The sequence below is a fragment of the Apteryx rowi genome, unplaced genomic scaffold (assembly GCF_003343035.1).
Source record: "Apteryx rowi isolate R43461 unplaced genomic scaffold, aptRow1 scaffold_164, whole genome shotgun sequence".
NCBI classification, from domain to species: domain Eukaryota; kingdom Metazoa; phylum Chordata; class Aves; order Apterygiformes; family Apterygidae; genus Apteryx; species Apteryx rowi.
In genome coordinates this window covers 585725-610565 of record NW_020447908.1, presented here as the reverse complement: position 1 = coordinate 610565, position 24841 = coordinate 585725, and the positions used below count along the sequence as shown (strand labels likewise).

Genomic DNA, 24841 nt, shown 5'->3' with positions numbered 1-24841 from the left:
ACCCCAACCGTTCTGCGATTCTGTACGACAGCTGTGGCTCACAACTCCTCATGATCTTCTTGTATCAAGAAAACAGCCCTTTTCCTGGGCAGCCAGAAAGACATCAGCAATGACAGAAGAAAAAACTCTTCCTTTTTTATTGTAAACCAAAACTGAGACCTGAAAGTGTCATACATCAAACACGAAACTCTTCCTCCTATGCAGTTTGGCCTGCATGTGCTCCACTGGAGGAACCGCACTTTGGCTCCTCTCCTGTCACATGGCCCTATGAGATAGGGTCTCACACGGGGGAGAAAAGGAAATCGAGAGGGCCATAAGAGCAGGAATAAATATTTCTTTCAGGAAAAGCAGACAAGTGCCCCCTTGCCCCAGCAGAGGGACGAGTCGCTGGTGCTGGGGGCCCCAGGAGGGCAGGGTAAGGCTGCCCGGGCTCAAGGCGGAAGACGAGCCGGGGCGGTGAGGTCGATGGCAGCAGGGGCCCACGCTCCCGATGGGCAGAGGGGCTGGACTATGCCGCAAACAACCCCCCAGGCTTGGGCGTCTCGCACAGCACAGCTCTGCGAGTGAAAAAAGAACAAGCCGTAGTTTTAAAGACACCTTCTCTCAAAGGAACTGCTAACCTTTTTGTCAGAGCTCTCCCCTGCCCTCCTGCACCAGCCAGCGCCTCCCTCTCGCCCCAGCCCGGGGCTCGGCCGCTGCCACCCAGCTGCAAACCAGACCCAGAAACCGGCCACGGCCAGCAAGGCCTCACAAGGAGCTACCTTTGCAGTGAGCTTCCCTGGGCAGACTACCATCTGTCACGCTTTCTCCAAGAGATATCACTAGTGTTAAAAGCATTCAAAGACTCGTTTGCACCCACTCATGAAGAGACCGGTGTGAAATACTCTGTAAAGAGCTGGCTACTAACAGGCTGCTGAATGATCCCCTAAAAATTCTCTCACAGCAGCACAACATGCCCAGGACCACTCGGCGCAGCATCTGCCGAAAAAGGTGAAAAGAGGATAGGATAACACAGACATTTACACTCTTTGCTAAGCTAATTTACTTTTTTAATACTGCTGCTGAAATAAAGCCAAATCAAGCACCCACTGGCACAGCGACTGCCCAAATAGCTCCAGTATTTTGTGATCAGCTAGGAACCATATTCTTCTCTAAGTGACCCTACCTCTACAGAAGACAATTTGCATTCATTTACAGAGGACTATAGGTGCTACTTCCTATGCAGAAGAGATGCAAAAATACCTTTGTGAAAGCAAGCGTTGGGGGGGGGCCTCTGAGCCCTTCTCCAACCCCAGTTTTGTGGATTCAGGAATGCTGAGAATTTGGGTTATGCTGCTCTCTTTACTTGCTGGAGGTACATATCAAAACAGCCCTCTCGATATCTTAGGTAAGCAAGGAACTTGATAAATTTAGTTTCATTCAGTAACATAAATATGTCTACACTATATATAGAGGATATACATAATAAAATATAAATATACTGCTGAAATATATAGCTGCAAGGTATAGTTATTTCTCTTCAGATCCCGAATTACTTGCAACTGGAGTACCCAAGATGCAGATACACCATACTCTGTTGTGCAAAACCTCATTCATCAGCCCCTTATTTTCATTTTGAAAAGCATATAGGCTAAATATCAATCTCATGTGCATGTTTTACATTGTATTTTTTTTTTAAGCTAATTCTTCCTCTCCCAATTACACTGGATAGCCTGGAGTTGACTGATACTCTCTGCATCTTCAACTTCCGTAATGAAATATTAAAGGGCATTAGAAGCTGAAGTCACTCTCTCTTCCCAGTCCCACTTCACTTCTCATTTCCTCCAGCAAGCATTAGTTGAAAATAAAATGGTGAACTGAGTCCTGTGGGAAGTTCAGGAAGATTCATCAGCTCAGACCTGCATAGGCAAAAATTCTGACTTACCCATAAGTCTTAAGTAATGATTTTCAAGACTTTTTTTTCTTTGCATCATTTAGTGAGGTTATGTTACATACTTAAGTGACTTGGGAAAGTTTTACACATAGCATATGTAAACATAGTGATCAAAAAAATGTATGCTGACACATTCAAAACTGATATTACAACTTCTTGGTTCACTCAAGAGAGAATCCATCCCAAGCCAGTCAATAAAAGAAACTTAGAGAAACTTTGGGCAATGTATGTTTCCCTTCCTGCTTAGGTTTAGGTCAATTAATTCCAGTTACCAGTATAGATAACTGCAGTTCTCCCTTGTAGGAGATGTAACAGAATATTTTTTCTTAGTTTCAGCGGTAATTTTATGTCACCTTACTGTTCACAAAAGACTTGAGAGAGAAAGGAGTTTTATTTGCCTTTTTTTGCTTTTTGCAAGTATCCCTTAGTATTTGCCTGCAAATGAGAGGGTTTGCATTGGTAAGGCCCTGGCAGAGAGATATCTATACAAGAGGGAGCACCTTGGTGTAACTGAACCCTCTTTCTCTCAGAGGACACACTATGAAGTGTTTGTCAGTGTAAGATTAGCTCATCACTGAAGAGTTTTACAGATGCAATTTCTTCCTCCAGGGATCCCTTCTCTTACAGCACATTTAAATTGAGACCAAGCCTCCTTTATGCATGTATAGGTATACATATATACACATCTGAGCTCTATGAATTTAGCTAAATCATTTTCTGAGAAAGTTATCTTGAAGATGATTGCAGCCTCACATAACTAGACTGGTCCATAAAAACATCATCCCAGTAGCACTCAGAAAAATCAGAATCAAATGTTTCAGACTCCTGAGAGAGGAAAATTAGTCTTGAGGTGAAAAAGAGACCACCTAGGAAATAGACAACAACAACAACAAAAGAGAGAGGGGGGGAGAGAGAGAAGTCTGGGAGGCATAACATATTGGACAGGGATCAATCTCTCTCTAACACAAGATTGAGAGGTCACTAAATCAAGAGCCAAGTTCAAAAAACAAAATGAGGCTCATGCAGCAACTGGTAAATCAGGGGAAATCCTTTCTAAGGGACATCGAGACAAGTTTATGTGGATTCCAAAGAAAACTGTCCAAGTACATGGAAAAAGAGCTCCTTAAGCAGTACCATTCAGACAAACCACACCAGGCTCACGAAAGCGCCTGAGCTGAAACCTTGGAGAGGACTATTGAGAGAAATCATGTTTGACTGTTGTAACTTTTCTCTTATGAGCCCTTTTAACAGCCACCTCTGGAAACAGATTCAGCAAGATGAGCTCTTGAATCAAAACAACTACTTGGGTTGTCAGACTGGCAGAATGGAAGATCATTTCACTTCCCTCCTTTGCTGTCTAACTGGGACTAGATTAAAGCACAAGCATCCACTGACCAGCCTAAAAATACTGTTGAGTCAAAAGTGCTTCAACACCATTAGAAATTGATTTGTAGGCTGAGCTGCTGTAAGCAGACACATGTTCTTAGTCCATCCCAAAACAGGTAAAATGCTTTTTTACCTCAAAAAGTCTTTAAAACTGTGCTTTAGGTAGCTCAGCAGCTTAATCAAATGCCCATCACAGGCCCAACCCCCTGAGTAGCTTCTATGTTAAGTTTCATTTTAAAGGACAGTTAAAGCACACGCCTGCTACCTCGATTGCCTTAATTCAGGCCTACTGGCCTTTGCCTCAATTCCTTAAGTTTCCTTCTGCTCCAGAAAGTATATTAACTGGCTTTCAGTTTACTCTGGAATTCAATCATTAAAAAAAAGAAAAAACAAAAACCAAACAAAACCCTTTATGAGTAGGATGCAGTGATAGTCTCACATAAATAATTAATTCCTGATTAAGAAAAAAAAAAAAGCTACTTGCAGACATATCTTAAAGGGGTGGAAAGGGTTGTGTTTGTGGTTTTGGGGTTTTTTTTGAAAAGCAGTTGAATACTAAGACAGATCATGGTCAGTGGAAAGAAAACAGCTGCTTTGACCAATAGAGAAAAAACTCTACATAGAAAGAAGGAAGGTCAGTATCTAAGCCATATGCCAAGGGAGAATGTCTTTTAAAGTGGCACTTATCAGCTTACTCCCACCATACAAAGCTTGGATACACTCTTCCAAAAAAAAAAAAAAAAAGTGATCACAACTTACTTGAAGATAATTGGTCAAGAATCCTGTCAAGTGAAAAATATTTTATTAAGACAATTGAATACATTCGTGTGAGGTCTGAATAAATGCACTAAGTTCAAAGATTTTTCGTCTCTTTATTTAAACACAAATACATTTACAGCATGCAGGTAAGTTAAAACTATATGGCGTCTTCCCCAAACCAATTGTTTTAATGCATCTTAAGTGTACTGAAGTTAAATTATCATATTCCACAGGTAGACTTGTCCTCTCATGTCAAATTTAGAGTTACACACAGTAGTGAGTCAGCATTTAAGTTATGTAAATAATTTAGTTGTTCACCAGAAATAAATATTATTTCACCAAGTTCCTACCCTAAACCATCTTTTAAAAAATATGATCTAGAGGAACGTAAAAATAAGAACCATTCAAAGACTGCAGGTTGAAACAGCAGTGTACTGAACATTCCCCGTATAGACTGAATATTTTAATTTACAAAACACAGTAATTGTCCTGTCCAGCTGACATATGACAGCCAAACCAGAAAAACAAAACCAAAAAAGCAGTTTTTTTTTTTTTTAAACATTTTAAGAGACAGTTCTTGGTAAACTTCAAAGGTTTAAAATAAAAAAGTTTAAATATAAAAAGGTGATGTACACTTTGAGAGCTACAGGCTAGTCACTTTATTTTTTAAACATAGCAATTTTCAGCACCAAACCCCAAGATAGTTACCTACAGGAATGAAACCCCCCCATTCACAGGCATGAGAAAAAAATCCTGCTTCATTTGAATGTATTTTCAAGAAAGTTTATGATTGCAATTTAAGAAGTGAAGGTCTGAAAACCTGTGGTTAACATTGAGAGAGATAATGAACAGTGCTGTCTCCATCATGTGAAATTTCTTTTAAAACAGTTTGCTGTTACTTTATTTTTTTCCTCAGTGAGCTGTCTTTAATCGTGCTCTAAAACAACTGCAAGTTTGGAGTGTTTGGCAGCCTTAACAAAACAGTTTTTAAAAGCTGAAAATTCCAAAATAGTGAGATTTCTGACTGATACGCTCAGCCCTTAAAAATCAAACTATTACAAATTCAGGCTACTGTAGTTATAGAAAAAAGTGAATAAAGGTTTAAACTCTGACTATGCTCCATCATAATATAAATATTTTGCATATTTATAATATAAAAGTTTAAAGTGATTTGCCCTCTAAAGAGTCATAGAATCTCTACTGCTTCCACAATAACTGATGAATACCCAGCAAAAAAGTCAACCAATACACAAAGTGGTATTAACCGGCTCTGAAAAGCTATCTGAACTTTTTTAGTAATATTCTTCTTTCTCAAAGATCTGGTGACTAACTTTCATCCAGAGGAAGGTTGTTCTAAAAACTGTAGTGGCTAAACCCTATGAATAAGTTATGCAAATTATGCAATAAAATTTTAAAACTCAGGTTCAGGAGTATTGGAGCTCCAAACAAAAAACAAAAACAAAAAAACATGTTTCATTTCATTAGCCACTTTACAGGACTTTATTGCAAAGAGAAGAAAAATATTTGACAACTACTACTTTGGACATTTCATATACCTACTTACAAATGCATTACAAATACAATTCAGTGTAGCACTTTTTTTTTTTTTTTTTTTTTAAACACATGCCTCTGGGATTTCCAGACACATCAGCTTTAAAAAGACATATCCTTTATTAGTAAATCTGAATTCATCACCCAATTGCTGAAATTAATTCCTACTCTTTTTTTTTCAATTTGAAAGTTAAAATTTTAGCCAAAATTCCAATACTGTGTATGTACTGGAATATCAAGGTAAATTCTAGATTGCGCTATCTCATTTCGCTATTCCAAAATAGCCCAAGTGAACCGTCACAGAAATAGTAAGTGGATATACAGGCCCATCAGAATGAAGCAGAATGTTTTCACTCCACCAGACTGTACTGTGTGTAGAATCAGGAACAAGACAGATGAGATATTCCATTGCCAAAGCCTCTTTTGTAAACTTCGGTTTACTCTTGTTACTGTACAATATTTATTTCTAAATAACCCAATGAACGGGCATTTTAAAGATAACAGTTAAATAGCCTTGTTCAAACTGAACTCTTTAGTTCTGTGGTGTAGAGACTGCAGTGCCTGATGGCAGTTGTCATAAGCACACTTCAGTATTCTTATATTGTACAAATAAATTTAGTTCTGATGCTCTATGTAGCATTCCAGGAGAACTTTAATATAGAGTGCTGTTCTGATTCAGAGAGTGGGACACGTAGTGTTATGCAGAGTGATAAAAAATGAAAGTATACTTAAACACTGTTGCACATTCCCTAAGACAATAAAAATGTACACAAATTAAGCCAGAAAATTTAAACCAAGATTTTTTAACGTACATTCAACTTGGCACAGTGCAGGCTAAATTTAAGACATGAAAGACAAACCATGTAATGAACAGAGCTACACTTTAAGTAACATGTCATTTTTCAAGACGCCAAAATTGCACTCTAGTTTTTTTGGGGGGAATCAGTTAGCAGAATTTGTAGAAGGGGGAGAGAGCTGTACAGGCCAGGTATAATTTATACATTTTCAAAAAAAAAAAAAAATCCTACAATCCCCAAAGGGAGAGATTATTGTCATGGAATGACTCTCTCTGTACGATATCCAATCCTCCTCACACAGCATTTACTTTTCAGCAACTGCAAAAGAGAAAAATAGAAGGAGTTAAGTGCATGTACCACATAAGCCAAAAAAGCCAAACTATTTACACTTAAAGTAGACCACATTCACTATTTACATAGCCTTTAAGAGCTCGATCCTTAGATCACTTAAATAATTGCTAATAAAACATCTGCTTTAGAATAAGAAGTTATGCAACACTAAGCATTTAATGTCCATTACCAAGACAAATTTACAGGAAGATGGGCTGACTGAGGCAATCAAAATTAGATACCAAAGCAGTAAACATCATAAACACAAGTCAATTATAACCCAACTTCATTTACCATGACTACTGCTACCTTTTCATGGAAGTGAGAAGAACTGTCTTGATACCACCTACCTTCCCACAGGCTTCTGCACAAAGTTTTGTTTTTGCTGTTTTGGGAAGATGAGGTATGGAATGAAAAGATCGTTTGGCACTATGCATCCTAAAAATGATGCTTGATTTGTATAGAGAAGTAGCAACTGAATGTCCTTATGTTTCTTTAATATATCCAGAACAATTTGTTAAAGGGTGATCTCTGAATGTAAAACAGTACATCATGTTCCTACTGTACCAAAACTTCTACTCTAACCAGAAGTTCTCAGATGCTTAGCATTTGTATTAATCCACAAAACAACTAGTAAAATAATACACATTACTACAGAGAAAAATGCTACTGGCTGTGTTGCAAGTTGTGAAGAGGAGAAAATCCATAATTAGGATTTTTGGTAGTATTTGCATACTCAGAAACAACTTATAATTTATTAGTAAAAATGAAGATGCTCAAAGTTTTGTTCCCTTACTTCCATATACTCAATGAATTATTCCAAGAAACAAAATAGGAAAACCATAATAAAAAGTAAGACCACTGTCCTGCCTGTAACTGCCAAACTCAGCTTGGCACTACAGCAAAGGGTAACACGCAGACACGAGAAGAATTATATGGAAGTTTTACAACTCCTTAAGGGATTCTGTGAGCCTATTATCTTCTAGGTGGGTTTTTATGCCCCCCCCCCGCCCCCCTCACAAGGGATTCTTTCACCATTACTCAGATTATCTCCCACATGATTTATCTACAAATCATCCAAAAGTCAAAGTGTTACATGTCCCTATTTAAGTTCCTCAGGAACAACACTGAAAGCTCCTTCTTCTCTAAAGTGAGATGCAAGCTCAAAATTTAGTTACTTACTGCTGATTATTTCAACTATTATGAGTATTCTTAAAGACATATGAGACTGAATAGGATCTCTTAAGTTATAGTTCTATAGTTTGGAGTATGCAGAAACTCACACTACGGAAAGAATCTAAAATAAATCCGGTGAATCACATCTTAGATATGCCTCTCCATTGACTACAAGGGCAACCTAGGCAACTTAGGTCAGCTGACCAAAGTAGATGTCTGAAAATTAATTTCACCTTGTCACCATGATAATCATGTGTCTGAACTGCTAGCACCTTGGTCATTCACAGTAAATATTATTCAAGACTGAAGTACATATCACTTCTTCCTGTTCTTTACTAAGGGACACTACTGAATAGAAACAGGTACCCTAACCAGTCCTACAGCCTGATTTTTTTCTGAATACAAGAGGAAGCTTTGAAAAGTCAGCTGATAAATAGAAAAGAATGGAAACAAAGTTAGCATAAGCTACTCTGGAGCCCTTCAAAAGAGAAACACCTAGGAATCAAACACCATGCAATCATTCTAGGAGTATTTTCAAACTGAAGACAGACAAACTCAACCAAGAGAACATCATATCAGGACGGTCAAAAAAGTGAAGCTGATGACAGAGGATGCACTAAAGTATTACTGGTAGGGAATAAGACCAACAGATCAATTACAATGCAGATGTTAGTTTAAAAAAAATAAAACAAAAAACTCGATTCTATGAACTTAGGCATATTAAGTACCAGACTCAGTGTAATTACTTAGAAGATTACAGATATTTTTCAGTTTTAAAAATTGACATATTAATTTTAATTACTCTATTTTAACTAGGATAACATTCTGAAGTTACTGAATGAAAACATGAGTATTTCTGTTAAATACTTCCAAATCACTGACACATGAAGCAATAAGCAAACTTAGTAAGATCAGCAAGGAAACAACATATAATAGGGTCATTTTTTATTTCATTGTTGAATGCTTTTTGAAGAAAACCACATCAATTTTTTTTAAATACTAGCAAGCCAAAACAATTAAATGTCTGATCACTCCCACCCACCAAAAAAAACCATTAGTTAATTGCTGTAGCAAGTAACTAGATCTATTACTGTTTTTACCTTTTGTTCTACTTACAGTAAAATTCTCAGCTCTAGAACTACCCTTTTACAACAAATGCCAATTTTAAAAACAAAAACCAGCAGTATTAGCAATATCTACATGTGTATATCATTCCTCTAATTGTAAAATTCAAGAAAAGGCAAGTTAGTCAGATTATTCACATGACTTCACTTAGTTGAATGGATTATAATAAAACTAATAAAGTGGCTTAATCACACATTTAAAACAAACCCTGGAAGACAAACTTACACTTTGTCCTGCCGTCCTCCACCTCCACGCAGTGCAACCGGCTGGCTGTTTTGAGTGAATGCACCTCCCCCACGAATTGCACTTGGATGAGTTGGAGAAGCTGCTGGATGTTGCCCCGGACGGATAGGCTTAGCTACATGAAAGGAGACACGACTTAAGAATATATACATTGCAGCTGTATCTTTGATTATTCAAGTTCACTAGTGCTTTATTTTACAACATCCTAGAAGTACTAATCAAAATTGTATGTATTTTGAATTACAGGAAAACAAGTTTAGGGGTGGTATTCTAAGAACCTGACAGATTAGCACCTAATATAACAAGGTCCAAAAAACAGGCAGGGTTTTGGTTTTATTGTCCCTACTAGAATTAAAGCTAACAAAGCTTTTGTTAACAATTATTTTCACATGTATAATCTGTCCCACCTAATGTATTTCCCTGTAAGAGTCCTACTCCTTGGCAGTAAGTACTCAAATAAAACATATCCCTCAAAAACTTTATCTAAGGATATGTTCCTGTAAATGATTACGTCCTGCTGTCTTTCCCACATCTATTTGACTGATGAGTCACTAGTTAGTCTACCCTGCAAATGGCTCCACATACTGGTTGCTCCGCAGGTAACACTGCTTCATCAGCTTCTTACCAGCCTAGGAATATAGAACCTGCTCTATTGCTGAACTCAAGAAAAAGCAGTTTTGACAGGTAATTCACAAACTGCATACACTTTCATAAACCAACTATGCTTTCAGTCAGTTTTGCCCTAGCTCTTAAGAGGACATACACATATAACTGTAACACACAGCTTTGTAAAGTTCTGTTATATCGAACAGATTTTTTTTTTTTTTTTTAATTTTCAGCAGATAGAGTGGATATAAAGCACATACAGGTAGCAACTACAGAGAAACTTCTTTCAGAATTTCTACCAAATCAGCAAACTGTTCTCTAGTAAGCCATGCCCTGTTCGAATAGATGTTTCGGTACAAGAGGCTTTACACCTGTGGTACATTTACTAGAGAACTCTCCTCCTCTTATTGGTGATCACTTGAGAGAAAGATAAAGTAGCAAAGTATCTGTCTTTGAGCTGCCACCTGATGCAGCCAGAAAAAGAAAATATCACTTATTTACATCTGCAACAGCTCTTTGCAGACCTCCAGAATATGAGGAAAGTTCAACTCCCATGCTCATTTCAGCTGCATCAGCTGAACACAGCTGCAACAATAATGCAATAGGCACATTTAAGTCCTCCATAGGTCACCCCACCCTCCTGGCCTTCAGCTCTTGACAACTTACCAGCAAGGCTGATAGGGGGACTAGGCGAGTATGACTGCCTTCCCACCCCAAACTAAGAAACAGTACTGGCTATTACACATTTTTATTTTTTCACTCTTTTCCTTGAGGAAGGGCTATGGAGTACTACATGTTTTGGAACAAGAACAGAACAGGAAATTAGGGGTCTTAGGATGTTAGTTGTGGCTTCTGAGTGTCCATGTCATTCATTCCCACCCCCAAAATCTACCAATCTAACAAAGCAAGACTTTTTTTTGGGGGGAGGGTAAAAAAACCACACAGAGTTCAGCTCTTAACTAAAACATAACTCATAACTCTTGGCAGAAATGGGTGCATGTATGGGGCTCCTATTAAGATTAGAAGATGCATGCATGTGCAAGACCAAAAAAATTATGAGAGACACAGACAGATGTTTTAGGAGGTGAGGGATCCTCTTTTACTAACCAATCTGTGCAGAATGTCCTCGTCTGGCCATATTCTTGGATCTTACAGCTTCTTTTATACGGTCTACTTCCTGCTGATACCGTTTGCGATCACGAGAGGCATTCTCTTTGGCTTCCTTCAGTGCGGACTCCAAAGCTTTAACTCTCTCAGCTGTAGCCCTAAGTCGCTTCTCCAGTTTAGGAAGTTCACAGCGAAGATCAGCATTATCACGTACCAGCTAAAAATAATTGAATTATTTTCTTGCTGAAGGAGGCATGGGAGAACCAAACAAAAAAGCTAAAAAGCCACCCAAACCCAGGGAAGATAGTAAGACCACCATACTATATTTCCTTAAGCTTTTATTAAATCTAATAGTTCAGCAGTAAGATTGTCATTTGAAAATTAGTCACTGTAGAAGAACATACTATCCAACATAGGTGCTTAAGATCTATGTTCTTTAGTCAGAGACAGTCAGGCATTCCTCCAGATTGATACACTAACCCTAAATGTTAGCCTGGGTCTTCTCCAATTTAAATTCAACTATTTCATTACATACCCACATGCAGCTAAATTATCTATTAAACAACTTTATAGGAATATTTTAGTCCATTGTTTTATATTGAAAACACATTCAAGCCATGGAAGCACTTCTTAATTATATAAAACAGTTACATTATGACCAATATGCATTCTATAATAATTCACCTTAAGTCATTTTTTTAATTAAAACTTGAAATTAAGCCTTGTACCTGCTTGTGGACCTTTGTGAGCTGCTCAAGATTATTCTCAAGGAAGGAAATCTTCTGTTTTTGTGCAGCGCTGCCTCCTGTATCATCCGAGTCAATCTCGGCACTCTGTAGCAACAAGGGTGGGGGGAGAGGAAGAGTACAAAACTGAACTTAGACATAGACCAAACCAGAAAAATTACACGGCACTGCATAAAGAGAGTAATTCCTAATCTAGTTTTAAACTGAAGTTCATGTAACATTCTCAGAAACAGCAAGTTTTACTATAGCATCACATTACCTTTTTCACTCTAGTAGCCAGATCTTGAACAAACAGCTTCCGAAGATTGTGAAGAGTCTGAAGTTCTTTAGCCTACAGTTAAAGAAAATAATTTAAAAGCAATTAGAATTAACTCAGGCAAAAAAAAAAAAATTGGCATTGGCTTTGGAATATATCCTGACTAGCTTACCACAGTCTCTTCCAAACCCTTTAAATCTTGTCTTGCTTGTTCCCGTCTGTCCTGCATAACCCTAAAAGAGAATATATGAATCCTAAAACATCTGAGCAAAACTGGAAGTGTAATGTTTTAAGAGGCTAGAGTAGTAAAAGCTATATGGTGCAAACTGAAAGAGAGAGAACATTTTTCTTTTAAGACCTTAAATAAGGAGGTAGCCAACAGATGACACCACATTCAGAAATCCAAATCAGGGGAAAAAAATTGCAGAAGAGGGAATCATTTTAATGTTGACTGAACGCCATCAAGTACATTCAGTTACATGAATTATAGATTTCTAGAATATGTAAAGAAGGATTCTCAGAATCAAAATCAGGATGAATACTTGGGAGGATCTTATCCTACAAATACTCTTACCTTTGATCAGATGAGAAGATGTTAACCATCAAGTGAAAGAGCCTAGGATTTTCATTTTATTTCCCCCTGCTCCATTCCCCCATAAATTTGCCAAAGCTTGTATCACACACAATGAAACTCAGTTTCCAAGAATATAGGCCAATGACAGCACTTTGCTTTCAGGGTAAATAGGAAGACAGAAGCTCTGCATCTACACATGCTCTGTACTACTAATGCTCTTTCTCAGAAATGTAAGGCAGTGCAATCATCAAGATGACAGAATACCGGGAAGGGATTTAGACTTTTCTTTTTATGAATCAAGGCTGGAGAAGGAAGGCCACAGACTGCACAAAGATAAACGGCTATTATTTAAGAAGCTTCTTTTCCTCTTGAAATTTCTCCTTAGCCTAGTAAGTTAGCAGCTAAACGATTAAACATTTCAGGTGATAAAAATATCCTGAAGAATAGCTCAGCACCTCCATCTGTTCTTCAGCCCTCACTGGCAAAGTAGTTGCAGGCATCTTATAGGACTATTAAAGTCAACAAAAAAGTGGGAAGGGCAATAAAATGTAAGCAAGTCAGTCACTGTTGCTGGCCAGCCCACATGCCATGCATGTTTATGATACACAATGGAAAATGGTTGGATTCAAATGGTTTGGAAGAGGACACAGAATACTAAACTATTTTTAAATGCTTCTTACAAGTCATTTGAAGAGCAACATTTCTAATGTAGCAAGTACTTTCAAAGGATCAACACTATATGTAGCCTGGCTCCATAATGAATTAAGAAGCAAAAGTGTGGTATGTATAGCAAGCCTTACAAGACAATAAAGTCTTAACTAACACGGGGTAGCATACAAGGGTAGCATACAAATAAATCGGAGTAAGATGAATTCTCAAGACCAAAGTACTATTAAAATTCTAGTTGTTTAAACCAACATTCTTTCTCACAGTAAGGCTATTGAAAGGCCTTCATGTTGCTTAATGGTTACCTCTACAACACAGAAGAATCAAGTCTTTCATTTTTTTAGCACAGAATTTGAAACAATCTGAAAGTCACCACGTGTTCTTAAACACGATCAAAAAGTTTGTGCCTTCTCAAAAGTCTACAGAAGTTAGGAACACATTAAAGAAATTCATACATGCCAGTAAGGGCATGCCATCAATATTCTAGTGACATTTCCAGGAGATTATGGTCAGATTTCTAATGATTAAGAAGTGTTTTGAACCAGTTGACCCTTGGATAATGTCACTGCTGTATAAAGCCTTAAAAGATACATACTGACCTGCAAGCACAATTCAGTTCCAAACTCTGCATAAACTATACAGCCTCTAATTCACTAAAATACTGTATTTAGTTTTTCCATGAAGTATAGAGCAGTTTAATCTCAAGTACAGGCAAGCTAGGACCAAACTAGTAAATCACACAAGAACCAAAAAGAAGTAGGGAATTGCTCAATGAAGGTAATCCTTTTCCAGTCTTAAAACATGCAATATTTAGCAGAAAAAAAAATGAAAAAAAAAAAATTGCTCCAACTTATAGCACATTAACACAGAAAAAGATGTGGCCTCATAATATACCTTTCATTATTTCACTTCCAATCTTAAATAGTAAGGCAGTGAAAAGGCTCCATCACTCTAAGAGTAAAAAAATTAAGTCAGAGAGCTCTGAAGGCTCTCTTTTTAATAAGCATATCATAGAATGAGAGCCACCTCCCACATCATACCAGGTCACTAGTTTTTAAAAATTAGACTGTTCCCGTACACGTGTGTTTTATGTGCTATTGCCACTTACGTAAGTTCATGCAGTTTTCTACTTTTTTCCTGATCTGTTGCTTTCAACTTCTCATGTTCAACTCTAAGACGCTCCTGTTCAAGCATCATCTTCTGATTTTGGCTGAATAGAAAAAGTAAATATTACCTGCCAGTACTTCAAAAAAGGAAAGAAATGGAGTAAGGAACAGATTTGCACATCTTTAGCATGCCTAGCAAGTTTAAGCTAAAGGAGTAAAGACCTTTGTCTTCTCCTTGACAAGACAAAGGTCTAAAAGAAACCCATTAAGTTACAATCCAAATCATATCATCAACAACAAGTAACTTAAGCTTCTGATATGTTGGTTCAATCAGCTGAACCTGTCAGATATGACACTGGAAGAAGCAACACTCAAGTTAGAAACATAGTGCTGGGGGAAACCCTTGTCACCTCCTACCCACCCTACACACCCTCCACCTTACACAGCCTAGAGATATTTGGCACTAACAAAATAATCGCAATTACTTACTCTTGTAGTTCAGTGATAAGTTTCTCCTTTGCATCAACTTCATCTCTTAGGCTGCTGATTTGTTTCTGATGTGTCTCACGATGGCTCTGAATCTGCTGTTCCACAGCTTGCTATTAGAAAAAACAGCACATATTACATGCTTTAAGAAGCTGTTATGCTTCACTTAATTTTTAAAGAACAAAAAAATTAACTTACCTTAACTTCATTTGCAGTTTGAACTTTATTTAAGTGTTCCTTCTCCATTTCATGGACTTTTTCTAATAGGGATAGGGGAGAGGAGGAAAAAACAAAAAACACAGTTTTTCAGCCAGGTAACTAGGTAATCACAAGGAAGATGGAGGGAGGTGTTGTGCGTCTCACCCGCCCCACCCCCTGAGCCCTAATCCCCCCAGGAATTTTTTCCCCAAAGTATATCAATTAAATTAGTCACATCTTCAATTTAACCCTGTTCTTAGTAGTTCTTTCAAAGAGCAAGCAAGTCTCCCTCTTCATTTAATTCTGTACGCTCAGTCACAAAAAGCCATTCTGCAGCTCTACCCTTCAACCTAGATAGTATGGAACAGGAACAGTTTCTTTCTTATGGCTATACACTTAAAACATTAAAAAAAAAAGGGGGGGGAGGAAAAAAAAAAAAAAAAAAAAACAGAAAAGGAATCCCACCCCGCCCCAGTCTTTTATAAAAAAATAAAAAAAAAAAAAAAAAAAAGGGGGGGGGGGAAAAAAAAAAAAAAAAAAAACACAGAAAGGTATTCCTACCCTGTGCTCGAAGTTGAACTAATTCTTCATTAAGGGAATCTACAGACTCTTCCAGTTGCCTCTTTTTCTGTTCCACATTCTGAAGATACTCGGTCAATGACTTGATCTTAGCTTCATGCTTGTAAAATGGAAAGACTCATTTACTTTGGAACTAGGTACAATGTCTGCATAATGACTTTATACTCATTTTTAAACAAACCACCTGATCTCAAAACAAAAATGATGCCAACTAAATTCTCTCTAAAAAAATATGACTACTGCAAGTAGATTTGTAATGCAGCCTATAAGACACTGTTTTCATTCTGGATTGGAATCAAATACATATTTGCCTGAAAGAAGAGATGTTTTGAAGGTTAAATACTATCAGAGGAAAGATATGCTTACTATATTTAGAAGACTGAACTGAAATATGCATCTCCTGATATAACAAAAGATGAGGGGCTGTATGTAAAATAAAATATAGTGAAGTTTGCATATGCAGATCACAATTTAAAAGTATTAGAAGTCTCATTACTGATCTTTTCTAACAATCATTAAAATGGCCAATCTTACATTAGGAATAAGCTTAATTTGCTATGCAAGCCTACTACACTACACTACTGTAATCTTACTGTGCTAACTCTACCACTCCACTTCCAACTCATTGCATTAGTAGGCAGAGTGGTTACTAGCCACCGCTTTTGCAGGATTGGTTTTTGTCGTCCTGTGATGGAGGATATGTAGACCCTAGTATTTAATACAAATGCTACAAAAGCATTATTAGGCTACAGCCATACTGTGGAAATTCTGACATCCTCTCACTCAGCTCAATTACTCAGAAGCATTCAAATTGAATAAAGCATTGAGGATACAGCCGAGAGTCCTGTGGCTGTCCAATCACAACTTACTTTGTGAAGTGTTAAAAACACTAAGCAACTGCAACATTTTATTTTCTTTCAACAGGTTGATGAATGAAAAAGAACATTTAGAAAACATTCAAGAGAAACATTTACCTGTGAGATACGGAGCTGACAGGCAGCCAACTCCTTTTCATTTTCTTCCATTTTCTTATTGCTTTCAGCTTGTGTGCCTTCTAACTGTTTGCAACGTTTTACCATTGTTTTCACTTCTGATTTCATTTTACTAATGTACAGTCTTGCAACTGTGAACTCTTCATCCATCATGCCAGTTCCCTCAGGCTGCTGAAAAGTTTGAAATCACACACAGAAAGTTTAGATGACTAAAATACTTATTGTACAGAGAATTAAGTATGAGATGGAGCAGCTTAGCACCTAGCATTCCTCCCCTCAAGCATTTCCCCCCCAAAAGCACTTACACTCCAAAATGTAACTTTGCTTTACCCAATACTGTTCATTCCATTGCCAGACTTGTATGAATAAACTAGATGTATTACATGCTTAGCAAATTACCTCAACTCCCTACTCCTACAAACTTATTCTATAGACTTACACCACTGCTTATAGCCTTGTTCTACAGTGATCTTTTAGATTTACCTTTTATTTCAGTTCCACAATCCATTTTTAAGACATGCAATATACTGACTGCCACTGCAGGTCAGCACTAGACTTCAGAGATGAAGCTGTTGATTATGACACATTTCATACAGCATTTTAACAGTATGAACTAAAGCAATAAGTCAGAAAATAATGCCTGCACTTCTTTGTCTTTGCATAACTAAATTCTGTCTGGGACCTGATAAGTCGCAGTATAAGCACAGGATAAGCAAATTTGTCTTTCAGTGCTTATGCTCAAATCATTAATAAACATGAGGCTTCCCATGTTAGTTATCCTTACAGTACTAAGTACTCTGATCCTAGATATTCACAAGGTACACGTGTAATAAATGTCATTAAAAATTGCACTAACTAATCTTTACCTTGACATCATTATTTCCTACTGCAATTCCTATTTCTGCAAGATCTTTTAGTAAGGAGGCCATCATCTCTGTTGCTCGTTTTTTCTGATGGTTGGTCATTTCTTTCAGCTTCTGAAGCTCTGCATCTATACTGGCTAAAGTGACCTAGAGCAAAAGAAGTTACATTTCAATAAACAATAAATACTCTTTATTGCTTGCAAATCAAAAAAATGGCACCCGGTCCTGAGAGTTCAGAAGTACTGCAGTTATTCCAAAGCAGACTTTCAGCCGGTCTGAGTTGCTGTGGTTATAATGTTTGCAGCTCAGCAGCCTGCATATTCATGTACAACAAGCAACCCACATTTGCAAGTAGAAATAACCTAGAAGAAGTCATCTTTCTCTAATATGTTGCCTGTTCTCCAGTCTTAACCAACTCCCTGGAAGTTCTACAGCAGAAAAGTTTCAGCAGAGTGATGCCAAAGGATAGCTATGGCATGGGTTAGCTGTGACAGACTGACAGCACTGAAACATTTTTTAATTTTACCGCATTACAGAACAGTTGTTGCTTTCTCCTGAATTGACTTGTTCATGACACTCAAAGGACATCAGTTAGAAGATCTAAACTTACATAATAGTCCATACACTAATTCAAAATAAAGTCAAAACACTTCACAAAATCATACATTTGTACCACTAACCTATTCCACTAAAATTTAAAAACTACTCATAATAGGAAAACCAGAGATCATCTGACTTTTGGTGGAACCTTAGAGTCATGTAAGTTATCAATAAGTTTAAACTTCCAAGTATTATGAGCTGCATAAAGAGAGGTTTCTTGATTTTGTGAGCCTCAGTTTTAATGCCATAGTTCAGCCTGGACAAATCTTATGAGCTACTTGAAAACCACACGCACTAGAAGACCCAGGCCCACTAAATTCTCATCTTCAAGACCAAAGAGGAGTAAGAATTGCACCGCCACAGTTTTCTGCTTGTAATGCCTGCAAACAAGCATATCCTATCCAGTATATAGTATTTTAAGATGATAGAGCATCAGCTGTCTTTAACTGTTTGAAGTCTGCCAAATAATTGGCTACCACTGCTGTCAGTCATTCCATAAAGCTGCGCAGGTATGTGACAGTTAGTGGTATGCATTCTGTGGGACTGATGCAACACATATATTGGAACCTGGGCCCTCTTTCAGAATAGGTCCTCAGTGTTCGGGACTACTCCTTTCAGAATGTAAAATAACTCCACTATTCTTGAAGGCATCAAGATATGGCATGCAAAATACAGCTTAAATACAGCATGCAAATACATGTTCCTTTCAAGGAAGACTGTAGCATGTTCATTGCAATGTTAGGACTGGAAAGAGTTTGGAGCAGATTGTTATTGGAGGATTGCCTCCACTGTACCAGAAAGACAAACAAAACTGAATCAGATCACCAGTAACTAAAGCGTTAATCTCTGACATCTAGGATTTCTTTAACTGCTCTTAAAGTGGTGAAATGCCATAGGTGCTACACAGAGAGCTGTCAGGTCCATTATTCATTGTGGATTTTACTGATGTGTACTGATGTGTTCTAGACCACAAACCGAGGAAGCTTCAAGCTGAACTAACTGTTAGTATTTAGGCATTTCAGAGAAAGATAAGCTTGGAGTGAAATATATCAACTCATTGCTCATATTCAACAATGGTGACTCAAGGCAAGCAACCCAAGTTACAATTTCTTCACTGGGCAAAGTGACTCAAAACTTTTACATCTGCATCTCAGTTCTGCCAATTTGCATGAGCAAAATCAAAACTGCAATAGTTTTGGAATGTTATAGAGAAGACTAACATTGTTTCATGCCATCTAGCTTTACAGATCTAGTGAAACGATCCATGAAAACTATCAAACTGACAGACTAAAGATGGAAACAAGTTCTGACACAGCAAGAAACCTTTCAGATCATCTCTGCCATGGAAAAGTTCTTAGAAGTTCCTAAATGGGGGAAAAAACGGAGAAAGAGAAAGCCATGTATAATGAATATCAGCTATTTAGAACATCAAATATGAGTTCTTCCTGGTATGAAATAAGGTTTAGAGTCAAGCTTTCAATTTCAAATTTCAAGCCTTTAAATGACTTCAAGTAAGAAATGCAGGTAAGACAGAAAAAAGTTAAGTTGAAGACAGTCAGTAATTCCTTCGTTTCAATTTCCTACCGATTTTTGATTGAGTTCATCACTAAGCAGTTCATATTCCTTTGCCTTATCTTCTACTTCCTGAGACTTCTGATCATAGTTGACAGCTAGCTCTTCAAGGGCCTGTAGCACCTCTTTCACTTCTTCTTTAGACGCATCATTTTCAGCTTGGAGGCGATTCAGCTCTGCTTGCAGGTTGTCTTGGTCCCGTCTGGTAGAAGCGAGAAGCTACAACATTGATAGGGATTTATAATAAATAATAAAAATAAAGAACCATCAAGAAATTAATGCTTTCACCCACTATAATGCCGTATATTTAAGTTTTTACAGTGCCCAGCATCATGGAATAGGTATGCTCAGGTATAACAAGAGCATAATAATAAAAAAATTAAACTGCTCATCTATAACCAGAGTCATCAGTTTTAAAAAATCTTTTCAAATGGAAATGATTATCAATCAAAATCTTTCAAAACGGCAGCTGGAAATGCACATGAAATGTAGCAAGATTTCAAAAGAGAAGCTGAACACTATTCACAAGTCTACAAAATTTTCAATAGGTAGACATTACACTTGCAGCATTTTAACACTGTTAGCTGCTGAAGAGGAATAAAAAAGCAAAATGAAGATTTGCTAAAGAGGTAGATTTATTTATATAAATAAAGTAAATAAGAGCTCCAACTTCCTGAGTCCTCAGGAACCTTTTCCTTCTTTTCATATACACCAAGGATTTTTGTTTGTTTTTATCATGGTGCTCTATAGAATTGTTTTCTGTATCTTGGCCAAATGAAATCGTTAGTTTCATTATTAATATATATTATATCACTGGCAACACGTGCACACAAATAGTTTGAATATTCCAGCAAGTATGATCTGAAGTAACACATACATACTTCTCTCTTTATTAAGGACCATTACATGTTTGTTTGCTTTTCCACCAATATGCCTGTACAGCAATACTGACCAAAAATAAACTTTAAAACAGGTTTCTTTGGTAAATCAAGATATTTTGGAGTTCTGACAAACCTCTAGCTTTCTTTGCTGAAAGCAACAGCCAATGACTTAGTGTAAAACATTGCAATTCCTTCCATTTTCATGGAGGCTTGAGGTACAAGTAAACCAGCTTAAATGTAGCTGGCTCCATTACTACAGTGTAAGTGGGGCAAAAGAATAGGAGGAGCATTTGTGTTAGGAATAAAAGAAAACTACTACAGTAGCAAACTGCCATCCTACTCCCTTGTCATAAACTGTGACTCATTTTAAAACATCCCCAGTTTCTTTAAATTAAAAAAAAAAAGGGGGGAAGAAAAAGAAAAATATAAAGATGCAAGACAAACTCACCTCCTCCTGATCCAACATTTGTGTTTTTAGTTTTTCTACTAGTTGGCTCTGCTGATTAATTTCTTCATCCTGCAGTTGAAATAACAGGGAGAGAAAATAGATTTCAGGTATTCAATCTTTCCATATTTTGAGGCAATTATAGAACTGAAAGCAATAAAATTAAAAAGAAACATCCTTTTGATTCACTGGCCTACGCATTAGACTCTTAACCTGGTGCGTACTTACAAAACATCATGCTTTAAAGGCAAAATTCTTATACAACTATGTTTTCGCAGATCCTCTCCAAATTCTTCTTCTAACTTCCAAGAAACACTTAAGACTGAATTCAAAGATTCTCTCTCTCCAAATTTAGTACATTGCTTAAGTTTTAAATTATGTTCAAATCAAATACGCATAAATTGAAAACAGTAGGATTTTTTTTTTCTTCCAGTCACTAGTTTTTCTGCTTACTCATTATTTTCCTCCTTCTGGTACAGTATTATTCCAAAGAATCTGTTAGGAATGTTCTACACCTACTGAGTAGAAATATTATTGAAAATTCTCACAAACTTTTCCTTCTTATTTTTTTTTAAATCTGTTTTCTACCTACTGATAAGTTTGTTTTCAGTACATTTTTTGTCAGTTTCAGCAAAGTGAAGAAAGCAAATAAGACAGGATACTCATTTAGCAGCAGATAAGACAACTTCTGATTTCTCTTAAGCAGACCTTTACAATTAGAGTAAGGCACTCCAGGTATATGCTCAAGCAAGCAATACTAACAAATGAAGCGCGGCAAATTAAGTATTAGATAATGTAGTTCAAGATGTTTTTCCACAAGGTCTTACATTAAATAAAAATGTCATACCTTGTCATCTAGTTGTTTGTATAGTTTGGCAATTTCTTCCTCACATTTTCTTCTCTCAGCATCAGTGAAATTGCCTGTTACTCCAATTGTGGCAGCTGGTTTATCATTAATAACAGTAATATCCTTGTCCACTGTGAAAGCTTCTAAATTGGCCTTCTCTTTGTCAAACTGTTCATCAACTGGCACAGTCTCCCCTTAAATAAAAAATATGCTTATAAAGTATTTTTAGTACAGTTGCTCATGAAATAACTTTCAGAAAGTTAGCCCTGAAAAGTATTGCATATTCCCTAGTAATAGTACAGCTCCATGGTTAATAAGCAATCATGTTCACAGATTTCATGACACAAAAAATAGCCATTAGATCATCCAGGCTGACCTCCTATTTATCACAGGCCACTACATTTCACCCCGTTACTCTGCTGTGAGCTCCAAATCCCACATTAAATTGTATTTTCCGGAATCCAAACATGTCCTGAAGACAAAGACAGAGAATCCTTTCTTTTCCCTCAGTAGTCTGTTTTGATAGCTAGCCATATTTACTATGAAACTGCTTTACTCCTAATTTAAACATTTGTCTGGTTATACTTTCTGTCCTTTTCATGTTCATTAAGCCTCTTCTGATGAGAACACTTCACTAACTTAACATGGAGAAAATACCACATATTAATGAAGGCACTTAGCAGTGCCTAAATTCCTAGCGCCTTACTACAAAACATTTTGTGCAGTCCTTGGATGATATGGGCTCTTCTCAACACTCTAGTTCTTTCCGAATATTGACACAATATACTACACTTAACATTTCAGGTGTAGTCTCATACGATCTCCATACAAGGAAGAGTGAGAGAGTGAATGAGTGTATGTAAATATACATTAAAAAAAATCTTCCTCAGCTGATTTAAATAAGCCCAGTTTTGTCAGATTTACACCAGGATGTAGTGCAGGAGTTGTCTGCATGATTGCAAAACCATCTTCGACAGCTGCTGAACTCCAGGATATGTCTGCTTCTGTAAGCACAACCTACGTTCTTCTTTTCCTGAATTTAACACTTCACATTTAATTTGCACTTTGCCAGATCCCACAAACCAAGAGAACCCAAACATTCAAGAAGAAAGGAGGGCACACATTCTGTGCTGGCAGCAATTTTTTTTTTTGCCTATAAAAATGGTTGATAGTTTTAGATGAGGACAAGTTCTTATGATATCGATTTGAATCTGAAAACCAAAGGCAATATTTACTCAGCTTCTGCATTTACAATTAATATCACTTTAAAATATATATATTTTTTACAAGATGAACTCTAAAAATTGTCTAGTTTTCCCAGTAAACTAAGTGTTCAAAAACCTAACCAATAAATTTTCAGACATTTTTCCCATTGTGCAATTACTAAAAATTGTCACAGCTGAAATACAAACTGGGTAAGATAGTAAGCTTCAATGTTGACCTAATACCGCAGCTTTAACATTCTAATTATTGTTTTGCATAGGGCTTTTAATTACTTTAGGTATCCTAAAGACTAATTCAATGTCTATCTTCTTGCCTAAGTTTGCATAACAAAAATTCAATTGTTTCTCACCATTCCGCCATCTGTTGAGTTCATTTTCTAGCCACTGTATGGTGTTACGGAGAGTCTTGTTTTTCTCTTTTTCTTTTTCATATTTCTTTTTCCATTGTTCTGCAGTGAGCTCCACATTGACACAGACTGTGTTCTTAATGGTCTTTGCTCTACATAGAGGGAGCAAGAAGCTCTGAAACTGGCTCTTTTTAAGAATTAAAGATTTTTAGATATAATCTCTTACATATCATCAGTGAAAATGTAAGCAACTCCCACCTCTGCCAAAAGCTTGTTCCTACTCCCTGTCAACTTACTGTTCTTTCAGTTGATTTGATGCAACCATTAGTGGAAGGAACAATCAAATAACCTGTGGAGACGCTCAAAAATCTCAAGCTGGTTGAGCTAAATTCTTTCAAGTGAAAGTATTCAAGTCAGGACACCACACAGCCTTGAACAAAGGGCAGTAAGGGCAGCATCCACCACCCCCAGCACCGTATTTCCAATGGTCAAGGGACAGCATTCACACACTTTCAGAGTGTAAACTATCTAGATTATTTAAAGAACAGCTCATTTCATCCTGAAAGTCCTCTGACTAAACCTCCATTAACAAAAAAAGGTGTACAAGTCATAAAGTTTGGATGTGATCATCTACATTTAGTCAGGTAAATAGTAGTTGGTTAGAAATTTACTTTTTTCATACTACAACTCTTATAAGCATCTTTCTGCCAAGTCTCATTGGGACTTGTTACTCCCAAAGGTACGTTATTTCCTACTAGATTATGAGCTGAGAATTTCAGCCTAAATTGAACAACCCTAACAGGTTAAATTAATAGAATTATTAAAATATTAATAAATTAATATACCAGACTGACTAGGGTGACCGAGGTATACTTTCCATAACAGTCTTCTCTGAAAGGTCAGCTGAAAACTTTCTTGTTGAATTAAAACAAAAGAGGTATGCTAACACAGAAGAACAGGTGAACAAAGCGAAACCCTGACAGCTTTCGTAATCTGCTCCAGTAAATTAAGCGATTCAACCTAGTGTTTAGAAGCTGGAGCATTATGATCAGACATTAATAATAGAGTGGCAGAGTTCTAAGTGGGTACCTCCAAATTCCTGTGCAACTTATAACTGAATTTATAAATATTAACACAAATGTTACTAGAGCATTAGATACCAGAAACAGACCAGAGGATTTAATTCAGTATGCTACCAAAGCAAGGTTAGCAGAGGGCAAGCTCCTTCTGCAAACAAATGGTTCAGGTTAACTGTAGAGCACCTCCTTACTCCCTCTTCCCGTTTTAAAATAAGAATATTAATTCCCCTTCCCAAGACCATACATTAAACTGCATTTTGAACCAAATGCTACACTGTCCTCCTGAGAATATACACTCTGTCTTCGGGATCCTGCTCAGCTTAAGTGTGTGTGTGTGTGTGTGTGTGTGTGTCTGTGTGTCTGTGTGT

General features: G+C 37.0%; 1 protein-coding gene across 3 annotated transcripts in view; it reads right to left on the bottom strand.

The window, feature by feature from the left end:
* Positions 1 to 4171: 4171 nt before the first annotated feature.
* KIF5B (kinesin family member 5B) overlaps positions 4172 to 24841 on the bottom strand; it is a 38822-nt gene continuing 18152 nt past the window's right edge. For 2 of the 3 annotated variants that reach the window (XM_026060068.1, XM_026060069.1), the window contains 16 exons: positions 23398 to 23546; positions 21825 to 22018; positions 20981 to 21049; positions 19664 to 19870; positions 17483 to 17626; positions 16599 to 16787; positions 15607 to 15724; positions 15046 to 15107; positions 14851 to 14960; positions 14364 to 14465; positions 12188 to 12248; positions 12019 to 12090; positions 11742 to 11846; positions 11014 to 11230; positions 9283 to 9415; positions 4172 to 6744 (listed from right to left, as the gene is read on the bottom strand). In XM_026060068.1, coding sequence (XP_025915853.1) covers positions 6738 to 6744; positions 9283 to 9415; positions 11014 to 11230; positions 11742 to 11846; positions 12019 to 12090; positions 12188 to 12248; positions 14364 to 14465; positions 14851 to 14960; positions 15046 to 15107; positions 15607 to 15724; positions 16599 to 16787; positions 17483 to 17626; positions 19664 to 19870; positions 20981 to 21049; positions 21825 to 22018; positions 23398 to 23546 — 1939 coding nt within the window. In that variant the 3' untranslated portion in view covers positions 4172 to 6737. The remainder of the gene's footprint in view (positions 6745 to 9282; positions 9416 to 11013; positions 11231 to 11741; positions 11847 to 12018; positions 12091 to 12187; positions 12249 to 14363; positions 14466 to 14850; positions 14961 to 15045; positions 15108 to 15606; positions 15725 to 16598; positions 16788 to 17482; positions 17627 to 19663; positions 19871 to 20980; positions 21050 to 21824; positions 22019 to 23397; positions 23547 to 24841) is intronic. The other variant, XR_003252532.1, reaches the window with a different exon arrangement.